Below are 21,434 nucleotides of genomic sequence, written 5' to 3'. Positions count from 1 at the left end.
CCTATTTTTCCCACTGTCTTTAAATAAACTTTTTAAGGTTATTTATTTTGGGAGGGTGGGGGGTAGTAATTAGGTTTATTTATTTATTTAAATGAGGTTCAGGGATTGAACCCAGGACCTTGTGCATGCTAAGCATGTGCTCTACCACTGAGCTATCCCCTCCCCCTTAAATACTTTTAGATGAAGTGTAAACATCCAAAACATGTACTTGATTTAAAACAAGGTTGGTTTCTGCCTTGTGTTACCTCAGGTAGGAAAGATGCACAGAATTATCTGACTTGTTAGTCAGATACATTGTTACTCCTCTGTAAAAGCACTTACTTTAACCTCCCATGGGGCACACAGTTTGCATTATACTTGTCAGAGCTATTTTCATCAAGAAATGCCATCTATGTGTCCCCTTGCCAACATCTTTGCAGAGTTTACAACTTTCAGCAATTTATTGGCATCAACTATGCAATACTATTAAGCAGCTGCTCTGCAGTTGAGCTGTTTAAATATGCCACCACCACTCTGTGCAAATAGCTTGTATTAAAAGGCCAAGATATGTGCTTTTGGATTCAAGAGACCAATTTATCTCTTTTATAGAGATTGTTTGTACAGTAACAATCATCTTCATCATCATCATCTGGAAGTTTCATAAGAATATCCTTGTCCTTAACTTTTCTATTTTGAAGAGTATCGTGCTACAATATAGTTTTTATTGTTTTGTTTTATTTTTGGTTTATCTTAAGTTTCTACTGTATTTTCAGATGCAGTTCTACATTTGTTAATTTTAATGAATGGTGCCTTTATTCTTGAAGTTACTGTAATGTATTTGATATAAGTAAATAAATAAAGCACAGAGAGGAAATGACTTGCCAGAAGTCATAAATGGTGGCAGAGCCAGCACTAGGATTTACATCTGATTCTTAGTTCGTTGTTGTTTTGAAACATTTAATAAAATGGCATAGTAAAGATGAAATTTAAAAAATCAAATAAAAGCAATATAATGCATCTCAGAATTAAAGAATATTATTATAAATCAGACTGTTGAAAAATAGTGTTTAAAGATCTCAAATAAGTGGGGAAAGGAAAAAAGGATTGAGCAATGACAAGTTTGCAGTATTTGAATTTTACAATGAACAAGTAATGCATCTTTCATTTTAAAAAGCAGGAAGTTTAAAAAATATTTTGACAAATGGCTTTCTAAATTAATGGAGCATTTGCCAGGAATAGAATCAGAACTGCCAAAATGAAGGGGCTCCCAATTAGGACTCTCCTCATTTTGTCATTTTGGACAAGAGAGCCTGCTTTGCGCCTGAGGATCCTAGAATGAAGCCTGTGTGACAGATTTTCAAAATCCACACAGCCAGAGATCGTACTCAATGTCTCATTCAGATGAATGGCCTGAGCAGCAGAAAGAAAACATTTACTCTGTTCCTTCATTCATAAATTGGAACACACAACCAAAGACTGTCAGAAACTGGGAAAAAACTAATAGCACAAAGAGGAAAAATCACAATAAACAAACAGAGAAATTTACTCCATTTTCCAGAGAAAACAAAAATTTCTGTAACAGGAAAGAACTTACAAAGTACTGTAATTAGTTTCTTCAGGAAGATTGAGAAAGTAGTATTTACCAAAAAAGTAAGCAGTAAACAGAAAGAATTTCTGATATTTTCAAAAATTGTGAAAATCAAAATCATGACATTTATTTTAAGTAAGTAAAAATGCCAGTAGAAGGATGTGAAGAAAAGTCAATGAACTTGCCTATAATTTAGAAAAAGGTAAAAAGACAGAAATTAACCAGGAAAAGCTAACCAATATTGACCATCCCAGAAAGAAAGCAAGTACCTACGAAGAAATAAGGATCAGCTTGGCATCACAGATCTCAGAAATTTGATTTCAGAAGACGGAAAAGTAATATCCAAGTTCTGAAAGAAAGCACAATACTTCATCACAATACCTCTCTTACAAAATTACCAGATTGTTTGCCATCAAATGACAAAAAGAAAGATGCAAGAAATAGTGGAACTTGCCAAGATTGCAGTAAAAAGAAATTTCGATATAACAACTGTGTATCAGTCTCAAAATCACTCTACAAAATTGATCCCAACAAACAATAGGATTAAGAAGCTAGATAATCTTAGATAATATGGGGAAAGGCATATATTACTTCTATAAAAAAGGAGGAACCCAAAAAAAGGGGAAAAATCTCTATCAGAACGTCAAGATCCAATAGGAACCTGAGTAAATGGCATGATTTTGAGCAGTAGATGCAATGTAAGAAAAAGAATCCAGTTGAACTTGATACTCGAAACATTTTCCTTTGATCAGAAGTTCCTTTTCTGTGGATCTAATCATGTTCTGCTCTGCTATGAACAGTATTCATAAATCATTAAACAGAAGTACAAATAACCATACTGACCAATTGGAAAAGGACTTTTACAGAACAGAGGGAAGCAGAATCAAAAGCTAGGGAAGTGAATGGAAAAGTCAAGTCCAAATAATAAGAACAGAATCTTAAATAGAAGATGGAGCCAACAGTCAGGAGCCAGATAAGAGAACATGGTAAAAACTAACCCAGGTTAGGACCAGACCAGATTTCAAGATTATTTTATCTTACCAAAGGATCCCATTTTATAGTGACAGATTTTTCTAATTCTTGTATATTATGTTGCTTTATTTATTTATTTTTTTGTCCATTTGTGAATTGGGAGTTTGTGAATCACACCCACTTCAGTGTAATAGTAACACCAACTAGGGCAGGACAATTTATGCCAAAAATGTAGGTAAAAGAGATATTAAAATATTTTCATGGTTAGGAAGACTCAACATTGTAAAAGTCAGTTCTAAGTTGGTTTCTTTTTTAATTGAACATCATCCCACCCCTATCCCTAAGAACATAGCTCCCCCCCACAAAAAAAAAAAAACCCTCAATCATTAAACATTAAAGCAGTGTAACATGGGTGCCTGAATAGATAGACCACTGGAATAGGGTTTAAAAGTCCAGAAATAAATCACAGACTTATGGAAATCTAGTATATGGTAAAGATAGCATCTCAGATTAGAGAGGAAAAAATTGTCTCTTCAGTACATAATGTTGTTATTACAGAATAGCCTGGGAGGGCGGGGGGAGATGTTGAATCTACACTTTTCACCCTAAGCCAGGATAAACTTCAAATAGATCAGAGATCTAAATATTTGAAAAAGAAAAGAAACCACAGAAGTAACTTGAGGAAAATGGAAGAAGACAGCATCATAAGGCCATAAAATTAAGAAGCGCCAGATTCAGCTACATCAATCAGAATCAGAAAGTTCTGCATAACCAATAATTAAAAATTAAAAGCATAAACAAAGTCAAATAAAAGATAAACAGGAAAGAAAACCTGCCACTCTCATTACAGACAAAGGACTAAGTTCTCTAACATATGAAGAGCTCTTCGAAATGTGAAAGAAAATGACCAATCACCCAGTATAAAAACAGGCCAAGGATGTCAAGAGGAAAGAAAATACCCTTAAATATCTGAAAAGCTGCTCACCATCACAGTGGAAGAAGTGCAAAATAAGTATACCCAAACACTTACCAGACTGGCAGAAATCCAAAAAGGTAATGCAGATACAGATTTTATCAATTAGTAAAAGAAGGCTCATCGAACCAGAGTAGATTGGTTAAGTTTACACAACTAATAACAGTTTAAGTTTACACAACTAATAAGAGTCAGGAATAGTCTCTGACGTCCAGCCTCATACTAAACTATTTCCACTACACATGGGTGGCTTTCTGTGTGCTCAGTATATGGTGGGATGGTGGATATTATTTGATGTTAAAGTGGAATTTTCTTTGTTCAGATTTAGCATTGATGTAAAAGAGATCATCTATATGACAGAACATAATAAAACTGAACAAAGTTGTTCTGCATGTTATTTTGGTATCCATTGTAGCTGTGTAACATCCTAACAGGAATTTGACAGAATTCCATTTCAAGTTCTTTACTTAGACTTCAGAAACCATGCTAATAACGTTGTTTAATACTATCAGATGAACAAAAATAGTACTGTGACAACACCAGCTAGTCTAAATAAAGCAAAAACCTGTGAATTTCCCTTCTGTCTGCTGACCAGCATCAGGGGTGATCTGTTTCCTATAATTGCTCCTGTACCAGCAGAAGAGGGAAGCCAAAGAGAAACAAAATTACAGCTTCCTCCTGGGCACCTAGGAGCCAAAGCCCTCTGCCAAGGGCCCCCCACAACTCCTTCCTTTTCTCCCTCCTTATCCCTACCCCGCCTCACCCCTTCCCCTGGAAAGTATGACCCCCTTGACCTTATTTATTTATCTGTAGAATAGGGGTAGGCTGTGCTGGAGGTAATTTTTTTCCTATTGTTTTATTTTGTCTTCATGCCAAAGTACAAAAGTTACAGTGAGGAAAAAGAGGTTCTTTCAGATAAAAAGTGCTCTTTTGATCGGCTGAGACTGTCACCTCCCCTTTCCCTTCTCCTGTCCTGGGGAAGTAGAACAGGGGCTAGAATCAGCCGTAACACCAGACGTGTTCAACATGAAATCAGTGATGTCTCCACTATAGGGGAGCATGTAAATGAAATAACATGATCTTGAAAGCAAAAAGCGTCCTCAAAGGGCTCAAATAATGGTCTGTCAGACTGGCAGTGTCTGAAGGTAGTCACGTTCATGTGCGCTGGCCAAGCCAACCCCAGTCCTGCAGAGAAGAGAAAGGATTCTGGCTCCGTTTCTTCCAGCTCCTCTCTTGGCCCGGAGATTTATTAAGGCTCTGTGGCTTAAACTCAACAGCTCTGTTTTAAAATACCCACTCTAGCTAAATGGTTCTAAATAGAACTAATGACAGCCAGAAAAAAAAAAAAAAAAGGCCTGTAGGAACTTGCTCTGACACAGAGCTGATGTCTATAAACAGATTAGTAGAAGGGCGCAGAACATCTTTTTATCACCGTAATTTTTGTGTCTTGGCATGACGGTGAAATAAAATAATAGGAGAAAATTACCTCCAGCACAGCCTACCACTGTTCTACAGATAATAAGGTAAAGGAGAGTTTGATCTGTCCTCTCTCCATATACTTGTATTTGATTGGATCAGTTTAGTACGTAATCATAAATATCCACTAGTTAGTGTGAGGTGCTGCTGAAGGTTTAACTATGGCCAAAATAAAAGAAAATAAACTTGCAGGAGGGAATGAATGACAGTTTTGATCTGCATTCTTTAAGAAGTTCAGCATAATGAGTTCTTAGTTCAAAGGACAACTGATAAAGCTAACTCTGGTTTTCATTTGTAAAAGAATAGGGAATAATACGGTTAAAGAAATCCTGACTCTGTATTAAACTTACTGTTTGAACTGCTGATTAATAGGCAAAACAAATATTTTTGGACTCTTTTTCCCTTCTATCTTCATATAAGACTTCAAAAGGAAATGGGATAGTTTAAGACATGGAGAGAAGAAGTTAAGTGCTTAAATAATCTACTTAATAAGCATGTGTAGAGAAGCTACAGGGGAAAGCAGCTAAACCAGTGGTTCCCAGATTTGTCTGTTAGAATCGCCTGGAGATCTTTAAAAAGTTTCCAAGCCGAGGCCACACTCCAGCCCAATTATTTCACAATCCCTGGGGGTGGGACATAGGCATTAGTTGTTTTTGAAGTTCCACAGGTGATTCCAGTGTGCAGAAAAATTGGGGAACCACTGGACCACAAAATGATATTTTTTAATTGAAGTACAGCTGATTTACAATATTGTGTTGGTATCAAGTGTACAACAAAGTGATTCAGTTTTATATTTTTTAGATTATTTTCCATTGTCAGTTATTACAAGCTATTGAATATAGTTCTCTGTGCTATAGTGTGAATCTTTGCTGCTGATCTATTTTATGTATAGTAGTTTGTATCTGTCCATCCCATACTCCTAATTTATCCCTCCCCCCTCGCCCCTTTGCAATGGTATATTTATCGTTTATCATACTAAAAAAATTAATGACTATAAAATTCAGGTACATCATTATTGTATGTTAATATGTTGTTATTTTCACACCTTTCCTCAAATTGCTTCAAATGTTTTCTCTAAGAAGAAAAATGTTTTGACATCCATCATTATTACTCTGCTTGTTAAAATCATATTTTGCCATTTTCTTCTATTTTCACACATCAACAGGAATTGGCAGCAATGAAACAGATTCTCACTAATATGCGGAATAAGCGTTCTGAGGACAAGTTACTTTTTACTAAAATGGAATCCAAAAATGTGACCGAAAATCAGAAATCAAAGACTTTGAATGTGCCTAGAGAACATGAAGACAATATATTTACACCCAAACCAACACTCTTTGTAAGTATAATAAAAATGAACTTAGAATTTTAATATCTCTGATTTTCACTAACTAGATTTTCCTTAAATTTCTTTCCTCCCATTTATATTGGTTTCAAACCAATTTTAATAGTTTTATGAAAAAGCCTTGAAAGATCTGTATTTTTTTAACACCTTTATTGTGGTATAATTCCTGTACAGTAAAATATTTCAGATATACAATTTGATGAATTTTGATAGATGTATACAGCTATGAAATCACCACCACAAATCAAGACTGCTAACATTTCCATGAAGATCTGTATTAAGCCTTTTTCTGAATGTGTATATTACCTATCTTAACAGTTGATAGTTGAGTTTTGTATTTCTAGTTAATATATTGGACTTGCCCGGGAGTTAGTATTAATCTAACACCTACTTCCTCCAATCTCCAGAGACTAATTATAAATGAATCAGAAAGACAGTTTGTATAATTTTTAAATTTACATAAGAATAAAAGGGATACAAAATATCGCTTGCCCCCTCTTATTTGTAAAATAATGTATTTTACTCTAGGAGTTTTCTTATAAAGTATAAAACCAATCATATTAACAGACTGAAATGGATTATTAGGTAAAAATGTATTTGAACAGAAAGTAGTTGCAGAACAAGAAATTGGAATAACTTCCATTAAATAATGAAAATAAATTAGGAAATATTGAAAATGATGTTTTAACAAATAATAAGATTAAGAAGAAAAAGGCAAGAGACTCAAAATAGGAGTCACCTTATTAAATATTTCATTTTCCTTCAACATGGTTTCCCCTCCATGCCTTAATTTCTCAGAAGAAACATGATTTTTACCATCTGAGTGGAGACTCACAACCAGAAAGATTTTCTGTACGATATGCTGATTCAGTGAGTCCCCAGAAACTTAATTTTTTTAACTCCCTAGATAATTATAATAATCGGTCAAGTATGGGAACCTCTGATCTAAGCTATTTCATTATGCATTCAGAACATGCTACTCAAGATCAGTGAGATGTGAGAGATTGCTTGGTGATTACATAGTTTAACCTCCTTTAAAAAAAAAATGACAGAGTTACAGTCTAAATGAAATAAGGGATAATTATGTAAGGGTCCATGTGGCAATAGAGACTGAGCTAACAGGATGGAGAAAACTGGAAATCTGGATCAACCAGCCTGGGTGCAAGGCAGCTGAATGCGTTTCCACAGCTGAGTCCGTGGACCTTTTCCTCCAGTGGTACATCAGCTTCTCTGTGTTTCTCTCCTACTTTCTGCTTACTCATAGTATCCACTTCCTCATCAACTTCCTCATCACAGCCCCTTGTCTTGAGACATGTATCTATGCATCCTTTTCCCAGTCTCCCCTCTTAGAACCTAGTTCTTCCTGTATTTTCCAAAAGCAGGATTCTAATTGGCACAGGTCATTCTCGTTGGGGGCTACCCCTTTGTGGCAAGACTTGTTAAGGTTATTAGCCAGCCTACTGGATGGCTGCCCTTACTAGTCAGCAAGGGTCACATGGTACCAAAGAAAGCTGCCTAGGGCTGTTTGTTCAGAAGGACCATGGCTCGGCTAGTTTTCCTCAGAAAGTGGGCTGAGATCATGACAGACACTATGATGTGTCTATTATTGTAATCTGCAAGAGGAGAGCAGACTGAATACATAGACGCTAGTGGAAAACATAGGGTCGGTTGAAAACCACAAGGTACAACCAAATACTGGAAGCCTGTCACATTCTGTGATCTGCTTTTCTGACCCTTCTCTGTTCCAAGCAATGAACTAGTCCTTCTGATCCTGACCTCCTGTACTTCTGACTTTAGCTCAGTAACCTGATTCTGATATCCTGAAATCCTGACTGTAATCAGTAAATCAGTAGGAGTAAGATTTCTCCAGTATCTCAAGCTAAGGTTCTGCTGTGAGAACAAAATTAAGGAAATTTGAAATATGAAGTATTAATTGGGTAGTTTTTATTTCCTTCTTTATGCTTATCTATATATTATTATTATTTTCTACAATAAACTTTCTTTTATGTACAAGAGGAAATTTTTCAAAAGAGGTGTGAGGTCCTAATGAAAACTGAGAGATAATACTGGAAATCACTTGAGCGGAGGGTATAGCTCAAATCGTAGAGCACATGCTTAGCATGCATGAGGTCCTGGGTTCAATCCCCAGTACTTCCTCTAAAAATAAACAAACCTAATTACCCCTCCTACCAAAATAAAATAACTAAATAATACTATAATAAATAAATGAGATTTTTAAAAAATACTGGAAATCACTCAAATCGATACTATGTGCTAATAACACAGAATTAGGAATATGAATTAACTGGGTCACCTGGGGCAAGTCATCTAAATGCCCTGAGCTGGTTCTTATCTGTAAAATTAGGAGGGATATTATATGAAATGAGGTCTGGACTTCTTTTATACAAACATACTATGATTCTCTTAAGGCATCAGAATTTTTACAGTTATTATTTTAAATATTTTCAATTTCCCATAAGAATGCTTTTCTTATATTTTCCCTCATCTTGTTAATAAGGACTTTATGATGCAAATATTTGAAAATAAGATTTAATCGTTACATAATCTTACGGTTTTATAGCTAAAATGGAAACATTTCTAATTTGCTTTCAGATCCTTTGGCTGAAATTATTTGTTGTTGGTATTTTTCCCTGATAAATTCAGTGATGGATGGATGAGTGCGTGCATGTTTATATACGCACTGAAAATATGAGGAAAACACACAGAACTGCTGTTAACTGGGCAGTGGGGCGGAGGTAGAGCTGTGTTATAGAGGAGGAGGAATGAGAGCTTGATACATTTTTCCTAAATACTTTTATAATCATATGCACATTTTGCTGTGCTCATGTTATATTCATATATGAAGACAACCCCCAAAAGGTGTATTTTATAGAAAAGTTCTGACCATTGAAATCACAGACGTGAGAGAGTTGTTTTTCAGGCATTGAATACACCAAAAAGACTAAACTGAACTACAGAATGTAAGTGCTTCAAGGATAGAAGCTGTAGGGGGATAGAGCGCATACTCAGCACGCAAGAGGTCCCGGGTTCAATTCACGGAACCTGCTCCAAGCAGAAATCAAAGAGAAACCCCAATTACCTGGCCTTCGGGATACAAACACTACAATAAAAACGTCTGCTTTAAAAAAAAGAAAAAAGAAAAAAAAAGATAGAAGTTGTGTTCCCACAGCACATGATCAAAGCAGATAATCTAAATATTTGGTAATGTAGCATTAAAAAAAAAAACAGTTATTCTTCTCCCCAATTTAGTTATCTTCTTAGCTGTTTAAACTGTGTAGAGAATTTTAGTGTTGAACTACATAAATAAACTACGCGGAGTGTGAAAGGAGCAACTCCCAAGACCATGGTTAGTGCGGCTTCTGTAACGAGCAACTACTAATCGTCTCTTTTCTCTCCCAAGGTAGCTTTTAGCTGTGCTAACCACTTTTCCCAGCCTCACCAGTCTCCTTAACTAGAGAAAAACTGGAGCTATTCTAATCCTCCTGGGAGTAAATAACTCTCCTCTCTCATTGCAGAGCAGCACGGGACTGTCTTGTGCTAGTTTTCTGTTGCCATTCTTTTCCAAAATACCGTTTCTAATCAGGATGTAATTCATTGTCACTATTTTGTCAGTACTTTCTTAAAAATGCATGTTAGCAGCCCGGCAGTTAATCTTTTCTCCACGTGGACGGTAAGCATTAAAAAGAGAAGGGGCGTTAGTCTCTAAGTAGGGAGCATAGTAGGATGTGTAGCGCCAGCACATAGTGTGTGAAGTGTCATTACAGTGAATTTATGATAGGATTCAGGTCTTGGTTTATATTGGTTATCTCATTCGCTAGCGTATGTTGGATGGGTAAATTACGTTTATGTAATTTATACAAAAATGATTATAGAGACCACACAATTCTCTGGAAGTGATTTAGAAGGCTACATGTGGTCATCTGGAAGGCAAAAAATGTTCATGTAAATTAAGTTAAAAAATGTGTACTATTTGCAAGGACCTGTGCTGAATATGGTAGAATAATCAGATCATTAAGATGCAGAGTTAGCCCTAAGGATGCTTCTCCTCTAGGATCAAGGATAAGAAAGCCACTAAAAATAGTATAAGGTGAAATTGGGGGGACTGCTTTAAAGGAAATACAAGCTACCACAGAAACTCAAAGAAAGGAGAGATGATGTGTTGTTGATGGGCTCCAAGAAAAAGAAGGTATTTGAGGTTGGCCTTGAATGTCTAGGATTTGACAGGTGACAACAAGAGATAAAGAGTGAGAAGTTCCAAGAGCAGAGAGTGTAACATTCACAAAATATTTTCTAATTTGTGCCCCTTTTCATTATTAAAAAATAGGGTGTCTAACAATCTAGACTTTATTCCTCTCTTACTGCTTTCTTATGCCTGGCTTTAGTCATTTTACCACTTAACACTTTCCTTTAGGACAAAAGGAAAATAAAAGTAGATAGGGTATAACTAGAATAGTCAGATTCAAAGAGGCAGGAATTAGAATGGTGGTTACCTGGGACTAAGGAGAGTGGGGAGTCACTGTTTAATGTGCGCAGAGTTTCAATTATACAAGATGCAGAGATTTCTGTGGACGGATGGTGGTGAGGGGAGCACAGTGGTGTGACCAACTGTATACTTAAAAATGGTTAAGACGGTAAATTTTATATTATGTATATTTTACCAAAATTTTTTAACATTTCAGTAGATAGGTTATAGAAACAGGTTTTTTTTTTCATTATTCATGAGGGAAATTTTATAATTTCATCCAGATGGAATTTAGCAGTTATTTGTAATACTCTAATATAATGAATACAATTCACTGGATGTATTAAGACAGGTGACACAGGATGCTGCCCTGAGGTGACATTAACACAATCATGTCCTAACCCTGTACCACCCGGCGTTTTTCATGTTATAACACACATAAAAAAGTGTGATATTTGTATAGTACACCAGGGTAAATGAACTTTGCTGGTAGATTGAAGGGGCTCCAGCCATCTCTGGAGGCAGAAGGGACCAACTGCTCATCGTATCTCTAGCACTTTGTTATCACATTGGTTTGGAAGCTCTGGTCTCACTTTTTAATGTTGAATCCAGATTTATCTCACCGGGACACACTCACACCTCAAGGTATCTAGTGCATTTACATTTTTAAAAATAATTTTTCAATTTTGAGTCTCGGGAATACTAATTGCAACATCTTCCTGATGTAATTTAGCTGTAAGCTAAATTAGAAATAAGGAAGTTTCTAGTGAGCATGGAAATAGAGCCATGAAGTCTGAGTGATCTGGGGCTGCTTCTCACTTTGTCCCTTTGTTGGTAGGAAAGCCGGGTCAGCTATCCTAGACACGTGTGAGTTGCCCTCTGCCTTAAAATTTTAAAATAAATAAATAAAATAAAATATTTTTTAAAAACACCAAATTTCCCTGGAAAATGGCGATGCCAATTGGTACTCCCTCCAACAATGTGCAAGATCCGTATGTATCCACATTCAATCCTTATTTTAGCAATCATTTCAGTTTTCCTGAATCTGATGGATGAAAAACAAGTATCTTATTTTGCATTTTTGATTACTAGTGATGTTGAGTGTCTTTTTGTTTTCTATTGATTGTTTGTATTTTTGTGTGTGTGTGAATGACCTGCTCATTTCTTTTGCTCATTTTTCTCTGTTTTCTTTTTGCTGTTGATTTATGAACTCTCTCTTATATTCTGATCTTAAACATTTATTAACTATGTTACAGATATTTTCTCTCCATCAGTCTCTTGTGCTTGTAATATACACTCATGGATTAAACTGGCACTAACACTGACTTTCTGGGTAACTTGAATAAATACTTATCCTCTGAGGGGAAAAAAAGAGTTGAGCCCTGCCTATGAAGACATATAAATACTTACTTCTTCAACTTTCTGTTATCTTTTTTTTAGAGAACAAAGTAATTATATCTATTAGACATAGTATTTCTTTTCTTTAGAAACAGGCACTGGTTGAACACTAACAGATTCTTAATTTCTAGCTCTTTTTCTAGATTCCGGGAATAATCCACCAGGCTTATTATGTCTGCGTATATCAGTCAGCATTCTTTCTCACTATGTTATAATCCCCAAGTTATATATTAATGTTTTAGTTGGCAGCTTCTGGATGATACCGAAGTACCTATCTTATCAGTTATCTGTCTCCTAAATCACATTGTAACAGTAAATTACTTCTGGAAGGTTTCCAGTTAATCCTACCATCTGTTTTCACCACAGCCCTCTGAGCACTTTCCTAAATCTGGAATACTGTTGACTTTAGGATCTGTTAACACCACTAATAATTTGAGATTTTCATTAATTTGTACTGTTTCCTTATAAAATTATAAATATAATTAACCTAAACCAGCACATAAAAATTAAAGCAGTGCTCCCAATATATAAGTTTACTTTTAAGCAATTTGTATGTCTAATATCATGTCCAGTATATGTATGTTTATATAAAATATATTATAAGAAGGATTTCATATCATGGAATCTGTAAGTCTTAAATTTAAAAAGAAAAAAATAGAAATGTGAAATAGAAAATAAGGGCCCTCCTCAGCTAAAAGATGAACTCTGTTAATGACTGAAGAGGCATAACAAACTTTGCTACCTAAAGCCCCATCTTATGAGTAGGAAGGGTAAATAACTTTAAGATAGTAACATAGAAGAAACACTACTGTTTAAATAGGATAAAAATGGAATTGCCGAAATAAAAACCAGTTAATTGTGTATCTGAATTTTTGTGCCCACTTTATTTAACAGCCATCTATTAGGAGTTGGCCAATTTTTCTTTAAAAGGCAAGACAGTAAGTATTCTAGGCTTGTGAGGCACATACTATCGCTATTGTACATTGTTTTTTTTGGTTTTACCTTTCTTTAAAAATGTTAAATCCATTCTTAGCAGGCAGTCCGTACAATGATAGAGAGCGTGGACCATAGTTCGCCAGTCTGTGATCTGTCTTATGCTAGTTGCTCAGTACTAATCAGGAGTTGGTAAAGGATAAAGGCTTAGAAACTTACAGTGCCTGGAACTGGGCTGTCACTAATGGATAGTACCTTACTGACAAAATGTCTAGAATTGAGGAATGTATGTCTCATGATGCACTCCAAGGTGCATAGTAGCACTATTTACAATAGCCAAGACATGGAAGCAACCTAAATGTCCATTGGCAGATGAATGGATAAAGAAGATGTGATGTGTATATGTATACAAACACACACACACACACACACACACACACACACACACTGGAATACTACTCAGCCATAAAAAAGAAATAATGCCATTTGCAGCAACATGGATGGACCTGGAGATTATCATATTTAGTGAAGCAAATCAGAGAAAGATAAATATATCACTTACATGTGGAATCTAAAAAATGATACAAATGAACTTATTTACAAACCATAAATAGACTCACAAACATAGGAAACAAACTTAGGGTTACCAGAGGAGAAAGGTGGGGGTGAATAAATTGGGAGTTCAGGATTAGTGGATACAAACTACTGTATATAAAATAGATAAACAACAAGGTCCTACTGTATAGCCAGGGAATTATAGTCTTATAATAACCTATAATGGCAGATAGTCTGAAAAAGAATATATGTATATAAATAACTGAATCATTTTGCTGTATGCCAGAAACTAAAACTACATTGTTAATCAACTGTACTTCAATTTTAAAAATTTTTTTAATAAAATAAAAAGAATGTATGTCTCATGAGAATCAGAAATCAGCTTTCCAGGATCACTGTTATCTCCATGGAATTTGTTTGAATTTTGGTAGTACTTAGACATAGGTACTGATGTAGATGAGAAATCACCTAACATATTTTCCTCAAGGGTCCTCCATGTTGTGTCTCCAGGCACTTTGAAATACCTCTTATGGAATCGTCTTTTGAGTCTCTGGCACATTCTTTTGAAAGCATTCATTTATTCAAGCCTTATTCCAGGCCCAGGGCCCCTGCCCTAGAGTGCCGCACAGTTTAATCATGACCACCGTGTATCATACAATACCATGTGATAAATACTAAATAGGGAGGAAGTACAGGATGCTGTGAGGGTCTCGTTTGTACTCTCAGACCTGGACAGCAACAGTGAAAGATGAATGAGAGGAACGGATAGATAGAGGCAGCAGACTTTCATATCAATTCAGACAGAACTTAAGAAGGTAGCGAAGGTAGTGATGGAGGAGAGAGAAGAGGCAGCTATAGGGTTAAACGGGAGGGACTGAGAAACACCCCTGCAGGGGAAACAAGGAGGGGAGGCAGAATGATACTTGGTTCACTGACAGCTGAGTGAAGGAGGCATAGGAGGGAGCCCGGAGCCAGGAGAGCAGTCATACCTTACTTATAAACACGCCTCTTCATTGCTATGCATAGTTATACAAGAAGAAAAATGAGATTATGTAGAACGAGATTTGAAAATTACATGCTTCCAAATATTCGTTATGATAAAATGTTAATACCACTCCAGAAAATGATTTTTAAATGTACCCATTGAAGTTTACTTTGAAACATACAGTCAGAAAAAGTTCTAGGACATCTGTTTTACATTTGCCAACTGAAGTTTAGACTAAGAAGTATTAATTGAATATTCAAAATCTAATGTCAGTTGTAGTCACTGTTGAAAGTAAAATGAGAATCAACCACAAAATACTCACACTGATATACAAAGCACTAGATTCAAAAATGACAACAGAAAGAAATGTATTCATTTAACTAATGTTTATTGAGCATTAATTTATTGGGTGACCGATTCAATAAGCAAGTATAACAATTACACAATAAATTAAGTATTAAAGGCTTTGGTTCTTGAAAAGAACACCAAAAGAAGCCATGAGGTACAGAGCAGATTTCCTAGGGGAGGTGACTTTTGCGCTGAGTCCTGAAAAACAGCTAGGAGGAGAGAACACCAGGTAGAAAATACTGTTCATAGTTAGCAGTTATCACGGGCTGGGTGCTTTTCCATGCTTTGTCTCATTTTATCCTCTCAACAGCCCTCTGCTGTTGATTACTGTATGTCAGTCAAGGTCCATTTAGGAAACAGATGTCGCACACTGAAGGGACTGTTTACAAGCATGTGGAAACCAGCAGGTGATAATGAACATCTAGGATTAGTAAGTGTGGGAAGCTATAACCACTCCTAGAGCTCAAGGGGCCAGGAGAGGGATTGGAGCCTTCTTATGGGAACTTTGGTCTTCTGTAGAGGAGTTTAGTCACTACCAAGCCATGGCCAGAGCTGGAGAATAAATATCCCAACTCCTTTTGTCCTCCCACCTGGAAGCCTGCTGTACATCCCAGCAACTGAACCTAATCAGAAACCAGAAGACACCACTGACAGCATCCTGGGGTGCAGAGCAGGGTGGGAAAGGATGGAGAGAAGATCTGAGGGTACCTGGGATAGCCAGCACTGTTATTTTTCAGTCTCCGCATATTATGTATGTAGTAACTAAGAGTTCGTGCCCAAGTTTACAAATGAATGGCTGAGACCTTTTATTCCAGAGCTTGTGCTCTAACCCAGTGTTCTATACTGTGCACCAGCTACAAAAAACAAAGGAAGCACGGCATTGAGTACCTACTGCGTGCCAGACACTTTCCTGTGTGGGGAAAATACAACATGAAACAAAATAAACATTATAACTTACTTAAGGATAAGAGTCAGAGCCTTTTGGAATTTGTTCCACTGCTAGTTCAGTGACTTAAGCAGATAAAAGTCTCTCAGATAAAAGTCTGGAGATAAGCATTTCCGGCCTAGTCTGTGACCCTTTGAAGTCATCAGGGACCTAGGTTCCTTCTGCCTTTCTCTTCAACCATCATTGGTGTGTAGCTTCTGTCCTCAGAATCACAAAATGGTCGCTGTAGCCTAAGCCATCACATCTGCATTCCAAGCAAGAAGCAAGAGGAAATGAAGGAAAATAACCATCTCCTTTTCTAAAGGCATTTTTCTGTAAGTTCTACCCAACATCCTCTATATCCCATTGGTCAGAACTCAGTCACATGGCCACACCTAGCAGCAAGAGAAACTGATAAATGTAGTTTTGATAAATGTAGTTAAGACCATTACTCTGATAGTAAAATCAGAGTTCTTTTAATAAGAAGAGGAAAGTAGCTGCAGTCTAGGCAACCAGCAGACTCTGTCCTAGGATCTTACTCATTTTTATATCTGTACAACCTAACACAAGGACCTGGTATATAGTAGGTGTTCAATAAATTACTAGTCTCAACTACAAATAATTTAGTTCATGTAGTACAGTCTCAAGAGAGAGGATTAGAGAAGTAAGTCTGGGCCACATGCTAAAGGGCCTTGTTTTCTAAGTTAAAGGTAATTTGAACATGACAGTGATAGGAAAGTTCCGCCAAAACAACCTAGGAATAAGGAACATACATTAGTCCTATGGGAGCAAGCTATGAAATTAATTTTAAATGGTTGTAACCAAAGAACTGGAAAGTCCATTTACAAAATGGAAAAGCAGTTGATTCCCAAGACAGAGGTACACTTGACTGTGGCAAAGCTACATCATTAACACAGCTGAAGAAAGGATGCATTGGGAGGAGGGAATGGAGAAGGGATGGTCTGCAGCAGACCAGACCAGATGGTCTGCAGCAGACAGGAGTCAGGAAGGACAGTCTGCCCTGAAATGCTTGTTCTGTCCTTTTTGAGTCTTAAGATTACTCTTTAACTGAAAAAATTTTCTTTACCTTCTCCCCATGCATACTTGGTAGTAAAACAACAACAATAACAACAACACTTAGTATCAGTTGATTAAGAAAATGCAGAGGTACAAGCTCTGTTCCTTCTGTGATCTTTAGGATCTTGGTCCATAGAACTTGCTCTCATAGTTTTTTGTCCAGGAGCCACCCTTAAGAAAATCATTTTGCATTGTGACCTAGGGATAATCACAGTTTCTCAAAACAGAACTTACCGCTTCTATGACAGATAAACTAGAATTCTCATCTGTACTTTGGTGTCTTTTGGATTTGGTTAGCCTCTGTCATCTTTGAATTCTCTTGGAAGATAGCACCTGGATGTTCTCTATGATTTCCTTATTTTCATGTGGAAGTTTCTTTCACTTTTCATACTAAGGACTTTGGACTTTCTTTTAAAGAAAAACCACTGAAGTGTTTTAATGCAGATTTGCATTTCAGAAAGATAAGATTGGAAGGACTGTGGGTGATGAATTGAACAGAACAGAAGAGAAAGCCAAATTGCAAGTGGGAAACTCTTGCAGGAATCAAGCCAGAGATGATGAGGGCCGGAGGCAATCCAATTGGGGTCAAGATAGAAACAGACTAAGGAGTTGAAAAGATATTTCAACAAATGTTAGGGACTGCTTAGAATGGATGTAGCAAGTGAAAAGAAGAAATCTAAGATGAAGAGGGATCAAATATTTCTGGTTTATGTTGTTATTTATTTTGGGGGGTGGGAAGGTAATTAGGGTTTTATTTACTTACTTACTTTAATGGAGGCACAGGGGGTTAAATCCCCAGGACCTTGTGCACGCTAAGCACTTGCTCTACCACTGAGCTATACCTCCCCCAAAACATTTCTGGTTTAAACAACTGAGCAACCTGTGCCCCAATCACCGAGACAGAGAATATGGCGGATTGGGGGAGTTCATTTTGACATACGGAATTTTAGTTGCCTTTGGGGACCATCATATGAAAGTATTTGTAGCTCAAGTTAGAGCTATGTTATACAGCTAGGGTTGGAGGAGGGGAGTGGAGGGTCTACTGGTGTGTTTGGTGGTGTAATTGAAGCTGGCCCAGGGCATGGCTGAGGTCAGGAGGAGCTCATCACTGTTGTCACTTGTAACGTTTTGTGTATCAGCTATAGTATATAAAAACGCTTAAAAGTGTAAGTTATCATGCTTATTTATATGCCTACAAACATATATGTATATTTATTTAGGAATGTAGTTCTTCATAGTTCTTAAGAAAATATAGGTGGGAAAGGAGTAACTGCATATTTGATTTATTATATTATATAAAGTAACATGTTTTGATTGGAATCCGTACCTTATATAAGGAGTTCTGCGGGCTTTATTCTGTAACAGCCCACTTCCTCTGCTGTTTTTTGTTGCTACTCTGTACAGCCAGGCTCTTTGGAGGCTGAAATGATTGAGCAGTAAACCCAAAAAGTAATCTGGTAAATACTTAGCAATTCAGAATACCCAAAGCACCATGATTTGGATCTAGAAATTCTTCACTAAATGTCTATTGAGTGAATGAGTATATCTATATGTACATAGGTAATACAACTAAAAAGAAGCTGTGTCCTTGGGTTTTTTATAATTTTCTTTGAAAATAGAATCAATTCATAAAATACTCACCTCTGTAGGATATATTAAATACAGGCTTTAAGCCAGAAAACACAGCTGTGAACTTTTTTTAATAGACATACAGGTGGGAGATTATTTCTGACAAAAGACAAAATCTTTGCCCTTAAGTAGTAGCCTTCTGAATTAAGAAAAGCAATTATTTACTATAATTTTACAAAGAAAGCCCCAATGTGTAGAGAAACTTAGTTCTCTGAATTGTCTCTCTTACCCTCCTTATACATGTCTTACTTAATTTTCTTTTCTTTTTTAATTTTTTACAGACCAAAAAGGAAGCACCTGAGTGGTCTAAGAAGCAAAAGATGAAGACCTAGTGTTTTGGACAGATTTGCTACATCATCATTTACTCCTGAAGTTCTTTTTCCAATGGACAAAAAGTTTATCTTAATCATGTACTTGGCATTTTTTAACTAGCTAATTTAAAGTTTCTTTTAACTGAGTGTTAAATTAACAAATTTTATCATAATCAAAATATATAGAGTGAACATATTTGGTTTTATCTATCTTGTTCCAAAATAAATGTTGTATACTTTATGATTTAAATTTTGGAGCTTTCATAATTCTTCAAGGCATGTTTAATGTGTGGCTTATAAATATTTTGCTCAGTTATTTTGGTGAGTATTTTTCTAACTATATAAATTTTGAGTTTAAATGTCATTAACACAAATACCAAGACACCTTACAATTTTTAAATTAATAACCATTTGGGAAATCTACTAGAAGGCCCTTCAAATGCCAGATAATAGTGGTCAGATATCATGTTAGAGGATATAAATTGCTAATTCTTTCTTTAGGCTCTTTTTTCATATATTTTATATTATCATAAACCAATAAAGTCTGGTAGAAAGTCTGTTATTCCATAGGTCAAGTAAAATTTTGGTGGAAAGTGTCCTGTTACATGGGTCAAAGCAATGCTGATTCAGATGCGGTATGGACCAAATTTCTAGTCAGTGAGGAAGATTCGGTAGCATTTTCTCTTTTTCTTGTCATAAAATGTGCTCCATTTCTTGTTCAAGAGTTAAAATTTAAAAGAAAGAAGAGGGATGGGAGAGAAAGAAAAGAAAAGAAATGCGTTTTTCTATTGCAGGTTTTCTCAACCACTGTTGACCTAGAGGCTGGATAATTCTTTGTTCAGGGTGGGAGTAGGGGGCAGTGTTTTGCATTGTAGGGTGTTCATTAGCATCTCTGACCTCTGCCACTAGATGACAGCAGTGCCTCCCCAGTTGTGACAGTCAGAAATGTCACTTGTCCCGTGGGGTGGCACACCCCCCCGCAACCACCTAGTGAAGAACCACTGACGCATATATCAATGCTTCTGCTAGTTGAGTGTGAGAGAACAGAAAAAGCTCTTGATAATAATATATGCTTGTAAATCTACTTTTGTCCTAAAAACCCTAACTTATACCTTACCCCCTTTTTTATTTCATTTAGCTACATCGAATATATGACTTTTTGCAACAAAGGTTTGTGAAAATGGCCTTTCTCAGGCATGCATTTTAAATCGAGAGACCATTACAATTCAGTAAAAGTAAACCTATAGACATAATTTGTTTCCTTCTAAAATACTAGAAGAAAACGTCTGTTTTAGTTTCAACTCTAATTATTCATCTAAAAGCATTTTATAATTTAGTTGAGTCAACCCCGTTTGTTACATGTACATATTTTAATATAAAGGAATACTGATTGATTATCCAAGTTAAAGTAATGATGTGGACAAAGGCACAGAAGTAGGAAAATTTGGAGCTAATTTTAAGAATAGAAAACATAGAGGTGGGAGGGTATAGCTCAAGTGGTAGAGTGCATGCTAAAATGCACAGGGTCCTGGGTTCAATCCTTGGTACCTCCTCTAAAAAAATAATTAATAAACCTAATTACCCTCCCCCAACAACAAAAAAAAGTAGAAAATACAGTGATGAAAAAACTGAAGGAAATCTTCCTGACTCCAAATCCCAATTTTTTTCCCCTCTTCCCTCCCTTTCATTTCTGAATATGAATTACTCTTTAAAAAAAAATAGTTCCTCTATCATTTCCTACCATTAATAAAGCTCAGGGTTAGATTGTGGCATGAAAGCTATTTAGAAGACGTTTGTGAATTTCTAATTCAGATGCCACACCTTCCAGAAAGTTCTATCTGATCTACTATAATAATCTGTATTATGTACTCTGTACTCTGTATCTCTAATTCTGCTCACCATATTTTATAACAACTGTTTACTTGTCCATTTCCTTGAAGGCAAGAATTGTTTTGTATGCCTTTTTTGGTCTTCAGTATGTAGCACTGTGTCTTGAGTTTAAGGTATAATTTTTTTTTGATGAATTTGAGAACAGATGAGATACAATGATGTCACTTTTTTTATTGTATTAAAAATTAGAAATTTCTTTTTAGTATTATGTAATCTGTTCTAACTCATTTATTAGTATCATCTCAAACCTTTCCTTTTCTCTAAGTTTCCAGACCTTCAGTCTTTTACTGTTTTCTCCTTTTTTTAAATTGTGATTAAAAAATACATAGCATAAAAAGTTAACCATCTACCCATTTTTAAGTGTAGAGTTCAGTAGTGTTGAGTACATTCACATTGTCTTACAACTGATCTCTGAAACTTTTTCATCTTGCAAATCTCGAACTCTGTACCCATTGAACAACCCCCCTCCCTTTTCCCTTTGTCACACCCCACCACATGGTGACCCAGGGTACTCTAAGTCATTATATTGTACAGACACTGGTTGGATAATCATCAGGAAGTTTAAGG

The 21,434-nt window shown here is 36.1% G+C and overlaps 1 protein-coding gene across 4 annotated transcripts in view; it reads left to right on the top strand.

Moving 5' to 3' along the window:
* Positions 1-19,222, top strand: part of PIBF1 (progesterone immunomodulatory binding factor 1) — a 171,044-nt gene extending 151,822 nt beyond the window's left edge. Inside the window, exons 17-18 of one of the 4 annotated variants that reach the window (XM_010978783.3) lie at positions 6,154-6,327; positions 18,948-19,222. In XM_010978783.3, coding sequence (XP_010977085.1) covers positions 6,154-6,327; positions 18,948-18,998 — 225 coding nt within the window. In that variant the 3' untranslated portion in view covers positions 18,999-19,222. Of the gene's footprint in view, positions 1-6,153; positions 6,328-18,947 lie in introns of those variants that run through there. The other 3 variants (XM_010978782.3, XM_031466110.2, XR_010383595.1) reach the window with 3 other exon arrangements.
* The last annotated feature ends 2,212 nt before the right edge of the window (positions 19,223-21,434 follow it).

The sequence above is a fragment of the Camelus dromedarius genome, chromosome 13 (assembly GCF_036321535.1).
Source record: "Camelus dromedarius isolate mCamDro1 chromosome 13, mCamDro1.pat, whole genome shotgun sequence".
In the NCBI taxonomy this organism is placed as follows: domain Eukaryota; kingdom Metazoa; phylum Chordata; class Mammalia; order Artiodactyla; family Camelidae; genus Camelus; species Camelus dromedarius.
The sequence above is the reverse complement of the archived record's forward strand: the minus strand, read 5'-3'. Positions and strand labels throughout refer to the sequence as shown.